Genomic DNA, 13,104 nt, shown 5'->3' on the forward strand with positions numbered 1-13,104 from the left:
CGCCACCTGGTATAGAGGTCCTGGATGGCTGGAAGCTTGGCCACAGTGATGTACTGGACCGTTCAAACTACCCTCTGTAGTGGCTTGCGTTCGGAGGCCGAGCAGTTGCCATACTAGGCAACTGTAGAACCTTTTAAGGATCTGAGGACACATGCCAAATCTTTTCAGTCTCCTGGGGGGGAATACGTTTTGTCATGCCCTCTTCAAGACTGTCTTGGTGTGCTTGGACCATGTTACTTTGTTGGTGATGTGGACACCAAGGAACTTGAAGCTCTCAACCTGCTCCACAGCAGCCCCGTTGATGAGTTTGGGGGCGTGCTCGGTAGTCTTTTTCCAGGATGCTCTCGATGGTGCAGCTGTAGAACCTTTTAAGGATCTGAGGACACATGCCAAATCTTTTCAGTCTCCTGGGGGGGAATACGTTTTGTCATGCCCTCTTCAAGACTGTCTTGGTGTGCTTGGACCATGTTACTTTGTTGGTGATGTGGACACCAAGGAACTTGAAGCTCTCAACCTGCTCCACAGCAGCCCCGTTGATGAGTTTGGGGGCGTGCTCGGTAGTCTTTTTCCTGTAGTCCACAATCATCTCCTTTGTCTTGATCACGTTGAGGGAGAGATTGTTGTCCTGGCACCACACGGCCAGGTCTCTGATCTCCCTCCGTCTCGTCATTGTCAGTGATCAGGCCTACCACTGTTGTGTCATTGGAAAACTTAATGATGTGGTTGGAGTCGTGCCTGGCCATGCAGTGAACAGGGAGTACAGGAAGGGACTGTGCACGCACCCCTGAGGGGCCCCTGTGTTGAGGATCAGTGTGGCGCATGTGTTGTTACCTACCCTTACCACCACGGGGGTGGCCCGTCAGGAAGTCCAGGATTCAGTTGCTGAGGGAGGTGCTTAGTCCCAGGGTCCTTAGCTTATTGATGAGCTTTGAGGGCACTATTGTGTTGAACGCTGAGCTGTTCATTGGTGTTATTTTTGTCCAGGGAGCAGGGGCAGTGGGGGAAGGGGCAGTGTTTAGTGCAATAGAGATTGCATCATCTGTGGATCTGTTGGGGCGGTATGCAAATTTGAGTGGGTCTAGGGTTTCTGGGATAATGGTGTTGATATGAGCCATGACCAGCCTTTCAAAGCACTTCATGGCTACAGACGTGAGTGCTACGGGTCGGTAGTCATTTAGGCAAGTTACTTTGGTGTTCTTGGGCACAGCCACTTTGGTGGTCTGCTTAAAACATGTTGGTATTACAGACTCGGACAGGGAGAGGTTGAAAATATCAGTGAAGACACTTGCCAGTTGGTAAGCGCAAGCTCGCAGTACACATCCTGGTAATCCATCTGTCCCTGCGGCCTTGTGAATGTTGACCTGTTTAAAGGTCTTACTCACATCGGCTGTGGAGAGCGTGATCACACAGTCGTCCGGAACTGCTGGTGCTCTCATGCATGTTTCAGTGTTACTTGCCTCGAAGCGAGCATACAAGTCATTTAGCTCGTCTCATAGGCTCGTGTCACTGGGCAACTCTCTGCTGTGCTTCCCTTTGTAATCTGTGATAGTTTGCAAGCCCTGTCACATCCAACAAGCGTCGGAGCTGGTGTAGTATGATTAGATCGTAGTCCTTTATTGACACCTTGCCTGTTTGATGGTTCGTCGGAGGGCGTAGCAGAATTTATTATAAGCTTCCGGGTTAGAGTCCCACTCCTTGACAGTGCCAGCTCTAGCCTTTAGCTCTGTGCAAATGTTCCCTGTAATCCATGGCTTCTGGTTAGGTTATGTACGTAGGGTCACTGTGGGGGAAGACGTCATCGATGCACTTATTGATGAAGTCGGTGACTGATGTGGTGTACTCTTCAATGCCATCGGAGGAATGCCATCATTTTGCTCTTTATCTAATATACTAAGAATATACTTAAGTATAAAAAAGTGTCCCAATTTAAATAGTTTTAAGTATATTTAATATATTTAAATGCTAATAAAATACTAATAAAATGTACATTAAATGCATTAAATCTATTTAAAATGGTTCCAATTTAGATAATTATGTATATACTTGCTAATAAAGTATTATTTATGTATATATTTATTTTTTAATCCACTTAAAATGGTACAAATGAAATGCTTAATTACAAGCTCTTTCCCAGCAATGCAGTAGTCAATATCAAGTAAAGAGAAATATGAGAGAAGAGAAAAAAAAAGAATGCAAACTATATACAGGACAGTGCCAGTACCAATATTACAATGTGCAGGGGTAATGGAGTAATTGGGGTAGGTAAAAAAGTGACTGGTAGCAGGATAAATACTAATGGAGCCGCCTGCCGGATAGAACCAGAGAGAGGACCGTCCATGGCTGGGTTGACTGTAGTCTTTGATAATCTTTCGGGCCTTTCTCAGACACCGCTTGGCATAAATGTCCTGAGTGGCTGGGAGCTCGCCCCTGGTGATTTATGGGGCTGTCCGCACCACCCTCTGTAGGACATTGCGATCAAGGGCTTTGCAGTTGCCATACCAAGCGGTGATGCAACCTGTCAGGATGCTTTCGATTGTGCACCTGTAAAGATTCTGGAGGATCTAGAGGACATACCAAATCCCTTACGCCTTCACAATTGTGCTGGTATGAGAGGACCATGTTATGTCCTCAGTGATGTGGACACTGAGGAACTTGAAGCTCTTGACCCTGTCCAATGCGGCCCCGTCGATGTAGATGGGGGTGTGCACACACCCCTGTTTCCTGTAGTCCATAATTAGCTCCTTGTTCTTGCTGACGTTGAGAGAGAGATTGTTGTCCTGGCACCACACTGCCAGGTCTCTGACCTCTCCCTTTAGGCTGTCTCATTGCCATCTGTGATCAGGCCTACAACCGTTGTGTCATCAGCAAACTTGATGATGGACTTGAAGCTGTGCGTGGCCGCACAGTCATTGGTAAACAGGGAGTACAGGACGGAGCTAAGCATGCACCCCTGGGATCCCCCGTGTTGAGGGTCAGCGTGGCGGAGGTGTTGTCGCCTACCCTCACCACCTAAGGTTGGCCTGTCAGGAGTCCAGGATCCAGCTGCAGAGGGAGTTGTTCAGTCTCAGGGTCTGATGATGAGCTTGGAGAGCACTATGGTGTTGAGCTGTAGTCAGTTAACTGCATTCTCACACAGGTATTACTCTTGTCTAGTTGGGAGGGCAGTGCAATTGAGATTGCATCGTCTGTGGACGATGGGGTGGTCTGTTGGGGTGGTTTGCAAATTGGAGTGGGTCCAGGGTATCTGGGATATTTTACTTTACTATTTATATTTTTGACAACTTTTACTTTTGCTTCAATACATTCCTAAGAAAAATAATGTACTTTTTACATTTTCCCTGTCACCCAAAAGTCCAATTCACGCACTTATCAAAAGAACATCCCTGGTCATCCGTACTGCCTTTGATCTGGATTCACTAAACACAAATGCTTCGTTTGTAAATGATGTCTGAGTGTTGGAGTGTGCCCCTGACTCTCCGTAAAATTTAAAAACAAGAGAATTGTGCCGTCTGGTTTGCCTAACAAAAGGAATTTTAAATGATTTATACTTTTACTTTTGATACGTATGTATATTTTTTAAATTACATTTTACTTTTGATACTTAAGTATCATTAAAATCATTAAAATCAAATACTTTTAGACTTTTACTCAAGTAATATTTTACTAGGTGAATTTCACTTTTACCTTAATAGAAAATGACTCAAGTATCTTTACTTTTACTCAAGTATGGCAGTTGGGTACTTTTTACACCACTGGCGGTGATAAACACCCTGGCAGTCTTCAGTGCTCAGGGGACCTGAGTGCCCAGTACCACTTTGAGTCATGGAGCTAGTAGCAATAGGCCTGTGTGTCTGATTACAGGCTACTTTATGGTGGGCCAGTGATGGGCTGTGGTGGGCCAGTGATAGTCCGTCTGTTTGTCGCCCTACCCCGACTTAGAGCTAGTGCGGAGACAAGATAGAGAAGACTTGCTTTGTCTTTTGGAGAGCAAATGGATTAGATTTTTTTTAAATGTGATAATGCATTTGATCAAATCATTTGTTTTATTTGAAATATAGATTAGATGGGATTTGATTGCTCTTGTATGAACGGGCAATATTGTGTGCAATATCTGCAATCACAATATATTACTCACGCAATAATAAAAAAAGAAGACCAAGCTGAAGCATGTCTTCAATGGAAATGACTGGGGTTCAGAAAAGTGTCAATACAGGGGACAAAAGGCATGAGTGGAGGGCTTTCAGAACCCCGAGTCCTTGGCTGCTGTGCAACAGTTGTTTGACTGCTTATTTTAGGGTGGATTCTCTAGATAGCCATCTAAGGGCATGGTTAGAAAGCCCAGGCAGTAGGTGGATAGATACCCAAATTAAATCTGTAGGGGATCCACTCAGTGATCCAGTGATCCTGTCCTGTATGCTCCACTGAGCCCACACCATAGAGCTCTAACCAAGACCACCGCCCCTTGATAATCCAGAAAACATGGTTCATGCTATGATCAATGAATTGGCTATGATCAATGAATTGGCTATGATCAATGAATTGGCTATGATCAATGAATTGGCTATGATCAATGAATTGGCTATGATCAATGAATTGGCTCTGTCTGGGGCTGGTCTTATTGAGGAGACCTTACCCTCTCACTGCTATGCAATAAACACTGTCAGGGCATGAGAAGAAGAGGAAAACAAAGGTGTGTGTGTGTGTGTGTGTGTGTGTGTGTGTGTGTGTGTGTGTGTGTGTGTGTGTGTGATTGTGGCATGCTGTGCCCTTGGCCAGGCCAAGGTTTTATTCGGGGCAAATAACTGCTGCCCGGAATCACACTTCCTAGTAGCCACCTGGTTCAAAGGCTCCATTCCAGGCAGCTCTTGCCCCGGTTTCCTTCCTGAATCGCCCCTCCCCTTCTCACACCATACAGAGCTGCAAAACTAACGGAAAATGGAGTTACCTCATTGTTTATCTAAATAAAGCCCCGAACTCAACATAGGTTCCAGGCCTATAGGAGAGGTGACAAACCCTGATTCATTAAGTGCTGGCTCAGAGTTTCTGAAAGGGAGTGGGAGAGAGGGAAGAAATCAACCACCTTAGTGGAAGTGTTACCTCGGGGGCGAGGTGAAATGAGACTGCTTTATGCAATATTTGTTGCCCTAGGTTGCCTGGGCGACTGCATTGTGAAGTAAATTGAGCATAGCTGTGGCGTGATAGGGCCGCGCGACCTAATGCATAACTTGTTTGGTTGGAAGGCAGAGCTTGTTTGCTCTCTCTCTCTCTCTCTCTCTCTCTCTCTCTCTCTCTCTCTCTCTCTCTCTCTCTCTCTCTCTCTCTCTCTCTGCTTATGTGCTTATATGGAGAGCTGTTGGTCTTTGATGCTTACTGATAGTCATCGTGGATAGGCGATGGCTCTGGGCTAGTGACCCCAGCTACCTATCATAGGATTCTTGTAGAGTTTTTGACACCAATGTTGATCTATCATGGAAATCTATTAGGTTCCCTATGTTGGCAAATGGTCCTCTGGTGATTTTGAGGGTTGCGAAAGCAGTAGTTATAAGACTCGTCGCGACTGTAGGCCTAAGGAATGGAAACCCTTGTGTCAGGATCTTAAAAAAGGTGACCTGTTTGGTTGATATATATTCTTGTAGCCCTGACGTTAGGGAGTGTCAACCTGACTAGTCCCTGCGTCTGCTGTGAAAACGTATTCATTCCAACAGCGAGACTTAACATGACTCAGTATGCAGATATAATATGTCCTGTCCAAAAACATTTGTCAAGAATCTAACTCCCTGGCTCGCACAAACGTTGTGTAATTCAAAGGTGCGGCTTATTACTGTCCACACTTTAAATAATGTTTTATTCTAGTTATTATTTAGCACCGTAACTAGTCTTAGACCATTTGAGATCTATACGCAATTCAACATGTTAAAATAAAACAAATCAAATCAAGTTTCATTTGTCACATGCAACAGGTTTAGACCTTACAGTGAAATGCTGACATGTGCTTTGCATATAGCGTTTTGATACCACTTCTACTTTTTATGCTATTAAACCTTTATTCAACTTCCATCCACTTGAATGGGATTTCTTCAAACATTCTAACGTTCATTCTGAAGCTGTGACTTCAAACATTCTATTTGGCTGTAAACAATGTAACCTTTGACCCAAATCAGCTACTTTCACCACTGTCCCAGGACTTTAGAAAAAAAACATACACAGTATGCCACTGTTGAGTGTACTGTCATAGAAATCATATTGAATTTGTTACATACGTCAAATACAACAGGTGTAGACCTTACAGTGAAATGCTTACTTTACAAGCCCCTAACCAATATAAAAGAGTTAAAAAATAACAATGACGAGGCTATATACAGGGCGTACCGGTACCGAGTCAATGTGCGGGGTTAGTACAGGTACAATGTACAGGTTAGTCGAGGTAATTGAGGTAATATGGACATGGAGGTAGAGGTAAAGGGACTATGCCCAGCGTAAAGACGGGGGGAGGGTCAAGGCAAATAGTTTGGGTGGCGATTGGATTAGCAGTGGGGACGACGTCGCCGGTGACTGATGTAGCATACTCCTTGTATGAATCCCGTGACATATTCCAGTCTGTGCTAGCAAAACAATCCAGTAGCTTAGGATCAGCGTCACCTAACCACTTCCGTATTGAGCGAGTCACTGGCACATCCTGCTTTAGTTTTTGCTTGTAAGCAGGAATCAGGAGGATAGAGTCATCGCTGTTCTGATATCCAGAAACTCTTTTGGGTCATAAGAGACGATTGCGGAAACATTATGTACAAGATAAGTTACAAACAACGCGAAAAAGCACACAAAATAGCACAGTTGGTTAGGAGCCCAAAACACGGCAGCCATCTCCTCCGACGCCATTATATGTGTATGAACCTTCAGAAGTGTCAAATTATAGCACTGGGTGAGCACATTCTTAGCATCAGACAATGACGCTTGACACAAATCAGTTACTTTAACTACTTTTCCAACAACTTATACACAGACATCTTGATCTAATGTCCTATTCAAATGTCATACAATATACAAATACTGTGTGTTTATACCAGCATAGGGTACATTGATGAGTTAGCTGCAGAATGATGTTGTGATGACGAAGATGGGGGCACCTAGAGAGTTGTAAGACAGATGAAGAAGCATCATTCTGCAGGTGTGCTTGGTGCAGCCTGCCATCTGGATGTACTGTAGCCTTCCTATCCGTCACTCCTGGCAGTCTGGCAGGTGTGCAGGCGCTGTCTCTCCCTGCTCTTTTTCCATCTTCTTCTCTCTCTGTCTCTTGCTCATTCCCTTTCTTGGCTTCATCTGTGTAAAGGCAGAGTTAGGAGACTCGATGTCCTCCTTCTCTCTCCCTCCTCACCCTCCCTCGCTCCTTCCGTCCCTCCTCACCCTCCCTCGATCCTTCCGTCCCTCCTCACCCTCCCTCGATCCTTCCGTCCCTCCTCACCCTCCCTCGATCCTTCCGTCCCTCCTTCCCTGGCCTTCAGCACTGGCACCGGGCCAGGTGGCAGCCACGGTTACATAAGCAGAGATGGTGCTGTGCTTGGCAGTGGCACAAGGCTCTGTCCCATCGGTTAATTAAGCTCTGCCGTTAGAGAGCTGCAGTATTTTCAGCTGTCGTCATGGTTTTTCTGAATTCCCCCCCAATCGCTAATTAAATTAGGTCCCTCCCATATAAACGCACGCACTCACATACCACACACACACACACACACACACACACACACACACACACACACACACACACACACACACACACACACACACACACCGACAGATATGCACTGAGTTTTCAAAACATTAAGGACACTCTTTCCATGACATAGACTGACCAGGTGAATCCAGGTGAGAGTTATGATCCCTTATTGACGTCACTTATTAAATCCTCTTCAATCAGTGTAGATGAAGGGGAGGAGACAGGCTAAAGAAGGATGTTTAAGCCTTGAGGAAATTCAGACATGTAATGTGTGCCATGCAGAGGGTATATGGGCAAGACACAAGATTTAAGTGTCTTTGAACGGGTATGGTAGTAGGTAGTAGGTGCCAGGTGCGGTGGTTTGTGTAAAGAACTGCTACGCTGCTGGGTTTGTCACGCTCAACAGTTTCCCATGTGTATCAAGAATGGTCCACCACCCAAAGGACATCCAGCCAACTTGACACAACTGTGGGAAGCATTGGAGTCAACATAGGCCAGCATCCCTGTGGAATGCTTTCGACACCTTGTAGGGTCCATGCCCCAGCAAATTGAGGCTGTTCTGAGGGCAAAATGGGTCGGGTGCAACTCAATATTAGGAAAGTGTCCTTAATGTTTTGTACAGTCAGGTTATATACACGCATACACACACACACACACACACGCACACACACAGTGTGCACTGCAGTGCCCTTCGGTAGGACACACACACAGGGTCCTGGACGGGTACCCAGGAAGTATTTGTCACTTGTTGTTGTTGTTATTTATTTTGGTCCTGCCTGCCTTTGCGCATTGTGATGTAACAGGTCTGCAGGAGGGGGGAGGGATAGGACTGGTCCAACTCGGGGTATCATAAACAAAAATGGACCCCCTTTCCCCTCCCCTTGTACTGTAAAAAAAATGTTGCACACCCTCCCTCCTCCCCTCATGGAAGGAACTCAAAATAATGTTTAGGACCACAAACACAAATAATTGTCGCGACTCTGTGTCGATAAACGTGGATATCGACTTTGCCACTGTAGCATGCATTTTTGGCACAGTCGAAGCCACGCAGGGCTACAGGCCAGAAGGTTGAGGGTTCGCCGACCACCACTGACGACCTTACTCTCCCTACATGTTTCATTACACTACGATCAGAGCTGGTTGCAGACAGTAATGATGCCATCTTTATATCAACAGGTTTGATATAACAGGCACGACACAACCAATAGGCAAAGCATACCAACTTCGGGCGCTTCAACAGCATGGTTTGCAGTATAGGCTATATTTATGCTATGTTGAAGCATTAGGTATGAGTGGGCGAGGTATAGACGCTAGAAGAGGAAGCAGAGTGCGCATTAAGCTTCCCTGAATCACTGGACCTGCTGGGAGCATATGTGGCCACGTTGTTATAGGACGACGTGGGAGAATGATGTGATCCGCAACAGATCTTAGCATCAGAAGTTAAAATACAGCCTTACTGTGCCTTTCTACACCTTATCAACCGACGAGAGTTTATCCAAACGGCATGAAATATTCAAATGGCAGGGCTTTTGCGCTGTTATTCAAATTGACACTTTCACTTTGGTTTAACAGCCGAGAGTGTCATTTTTTTGGGCTCTCTTGAAAACATGAATGCAATTGTTCATTGCATTGTGGTGTTGTAGGCTTGTCTGGGTCGGATACATCCATTGTCCCTAAACAATGGGGCGGCAGGGTAGCCTAGTGGTTAGAGCGTTGGACTAGTAACCGTTAAATAAAGGTAAAAAAACAAAAACAAGATCAATAGGGTAGCTTTTTGAGCTGTAGTGTCTGGCGTCACAGTTTTTTTTATGCATCTTGATGCAGCTTCAAATGATTTTATGTGTGGTATGATTGCTACTTAGCTTATTGCAGATCCTGACATACGATCCACCCACCACTATGAATGGTGGCTAGAGGGCAGGATAGACAGTTAGACTGGTAGACTATATTTACCTGTGGTTTAGTTGGTGCACGGAAAAGCGTAGTGCATAAGGGAAGTACCAAAACACCCTGATATAGGGTTGGCGCATGCAAGCAAATGAGGACATGCGGCTAGGATGGAAGAAATGATATAGCAAAACCTATGAAATGGAGAATGTAAACCAGGGGAAAAGAATTTGCTACAATAAAAAAACACACAACCCTCCCCTATTTTGGACCACCCCACCCACCCCAGTAAATTTCAAACTGTTCCTAATACTAGCCGGCTGAGCTCAGAGGGAAAGTGTAAATGGGAAAGTGTAAGTGTTTTTGTGCCAGTGTTATTTTGCATGAACTGTATTAGTGTGTGTGAGATTGAGGAGGCTGGATGTTGTGTAGTGAAGAGTATAGTATACAGGCAAATGTTATGCCTTATTCGTTTTGCTGCGTGTTTGTTTGTGTGCATTAGTGTATTTCTGTGGGCTTTTCAGCTGACTCCCCTCTCTGTGTCTCTCTTTCTCTGTCTCCCTCCATATCACTCTGTCTCTCTCTCTCTCTGTATCCCTCCATATCGTCTCTCTCTCTCTCTCTCTCTCTGTATCTCTCCATATCGCTCTCTGTCTCTCTCTCTCTCTCTGTCTCCCTCCATATCGCTCTGTGTCTCTCTCTGTGTGTTGTAGATCTGTTTCCTGGTGTCGGCGTTCCGTGGTCGTGTCTTCTCCGAGGACAGCTGTGCTGTCCTGGGCCTCTTCTCCCACTACTTCCACCTCAGCCAGTTCAGCTGGATGCTCATCCAGGTAAGGTCTGCTGCTGACACCTGGGCCTGTATGTATCAAGCTTCTTGGAGTCAGTGTGCTGATCTAGGATCAGATCCCACCTGTACATTGAGTCGTGTTCATTCTGATCGATATAAAAGGCAAAGCTGATCCTAAATCAGCACTCCTATTCTAAAACATTTCATACATACTGCTCTAACCCTAAACTAACCAGGACAATGTTGATTTGGTGAGTCGTCTCATTACATTTCCAAATATGCTCCCTCTGTGAGTCCAGTCATAGTCATATGAATACAAAAGCGCATTAAGTGATCCTATGTTTCCGTTATTTTCCTGATTTCTTTTGGTTTGAAACTACATATTAGATTTTTTTTTATTCCACTGAAGGGCCTGAGTCCTATAGTCAAGGTTCGCCACTGACGTCGTGTATGTATTTTCAAAATCCACTTTAGACTTTTTATTGAATGATCAGCCTCGTTTAAGGTCAAATGCAACCAGTTGACGGGTGGGTTGTCTAAAGAAGTGTAGACCTGAACAATGGCACAGAGCAGGCCCTGAAAGACTGGCATACTGTTCTCCGGGCCATCTGTACACCTGCGCCAACCTGTTGAAAGCTGTTCTGATAGTCCTATGCTGCCTTGGCACACACGTTGGCACGCAAGGCCCATGTGTGCCCATTTCCGCTTGTGTGGACAATGAGGGTCATTCAGTCAGGGTGCTCCCCCTCTCTCTGTCTCTCTGTCTCTCTCTCTCTCGTACGATAGTCGGCGTTGAGTGGCAGCATTTCTGTCATCAAAGACCAATTGTGGACGCTAGAATTGATATACTGCACCTCGGATGCTCATATCCTTTGCGCTGCCATTTGTTATTTGTCAACTCTTCCTGAATTTAATTGCAGGGCACTTCTTGAAATGATAAGTCAACGGATCGGATTTGAGGCTTTGAAAGGGAAATTGGTTTGTATCTTTCCATAGGATAGTTTGAATACAATTACAGTTCTACCATGTCAAATAGGACTTTTGTGACTCTGTCACTTGGCAGAAATAGATGTTCATTCTTTCCTTTGTACTTTATCTGACACGTGCGTTTTTATGTAATGTGTGGCAAAATCCCAGGTTAGCCTGTACGTCGTGTATTTGTGCTGGTACTTGTGTGATAAGACCCCCCCCAACCCCCACATAAACACACCCCCTTCTGACCCTCTTCCATTCTCACGTAACTGCCTCGAAACACACACACACACACACACACACTTAAGACAAGCTGATACACCCTACCCTCGGAGTCTTACCCCAAATGAACTGCACCCGCTTCTTGCAATAACAGGCTGTTATCTTCACCTGCGGCACTCCACTTCTGTTCTTTGTGACGCGGAGGAAAGCTCTAGTTGTTTATGTACTGGATGTGATCTGTCTGTGGCACCTAAAAGTCGTTTTTCTGAAAATGAAAAGATTAGTGCATTAAATTTGCTAATGGGCCTCCCTCGCTGCAGTACAGCGCCCTTAACCACTGCGCCACCAGAGACTCTGGGTTCACGCCCAGGCGCTGTCGTAACCGGCCGCGACCGGGAGGTCCGTGGGGCGACGCACAATTGGCCTAGCGTCGTCCGGGTTAGTGAAGGTTTGGCCGGTAGGGAAATCCCTGTCTCATCGCGCACCAGCGACTCCTGTGGCGGGCCTTGCGCAGTGCGTGCTAACCAAGGTTGCCAGTTGCACAGTGTTTCCTCCGACACATTGGTGCGGCTGGCTTCCGGGTCAGATGGCGCTTAGTTAAGAAGCAGTGCGGCTTGGTTGGGTTGTGTATCGGAGAACGCATGACTTTCAACCTTCGTCTCTCCTGAGCCCGTATGGGAGTTGTAGCGATGAGACAAGATAGTAGCTACTAAAAACAATTGGATACCACGAAATTGGGGAGAAAAAGGGGTACAATTCTAAAAAATAAAAAACATTTGCTAATGGAGTACAGCTTTGCAGTCTGACAGGGACATACAGTAGTAGCCGTGCGGTACGTGTAACTGCATTATCTATGTTTCTCAAGCCTGATTGAAATACTTTCAAGATGACCTGGGAGATGTTTGAATGAATACAGTTTGACTCTGAGATTTCTTAGTAAGTTAATAGGAAACAGTGCAGTTTGCACTGGCTCGCAGCTAAATGTTGGCAGAACGCTGGCAGCCTGGCGTGATGGAAACACACGGTATTAGTTGAGCTGATTTGGTGGTGGAAAAGGTCAACTGCAATACACACTGGAAGTGTACACACTGCCATAGGAAGCCACTGCGTTGGTGTGTGATGGTGCCGTTACCTTTTTTCCCCTTTCAACTCTCTGACCTGGAGTCAGTCAAATTGACAAAGTAGCATCTTTCTCTCTCTCCGTCAGTCTCTCCATCTCTCTCTCTCTCTCCGTCTGTCTCTCATCTCTCTCTCTCTCTCCGTCTCTCTCCATCTCTCTCTCTCTCTCCTCCGTCTGTCTCTCCATCTCTCTCTCTCGTCTCTCTCTCTCCGTCTGTCTCTCCATCTCTCTCTCTCTCCTCTCTCTCCGTCTCTCTCCATCTCTCTCTCTCTCTCTCTCCAGTCTCTCTCTCTCTCTCTCTCGTCTGTCTCTCTCTCCATCTTCGTCTCTCCATCTCTCTCTCTCCTCCTCTCTCTCTCTTCTCCGTCTGTCTCTCCATCTCTCTCCTCTCTCTTCTGTCTGTCTCTC

General features: G+C 45.8%; 1 protein-coding gene across 1 annotated transcript in view; it reads left to right on the forward strand.

The window, feature by feature from the left end:
• Positions 1–13,104, forward strand: part of adgrv1 (adhesion G protein-coupled receptor V1) — a 198,739-nt gene that overhangs the window by 141,401 nt on the left and 44,234 nt on the right. The window contains 1 exon segment of the mRNA XM_031830438.1: positions 10,309–10,425. Coding sequence (XP_031686298.1) covers positions 10,309–10,425 — 117 coding nt within the window.

The sequence above is a fragment of the Oncorhynchus kisutch genome, linkage group LG8 (assembly GCF_002021735.2).
Source record: "Oncorhynchus kisutch isolate 150728-3 linkage group LG8, Okis_V2, whole genome shotgun sequence".
Classification (NCBI taxonomy): domain Eukaryota; kingdom Metazoa; phylum Chordata; class Actinopteri; order Salmoniformes; family Salmonidae; genus Oncorhynchus; species Oncorhynchus kisutch.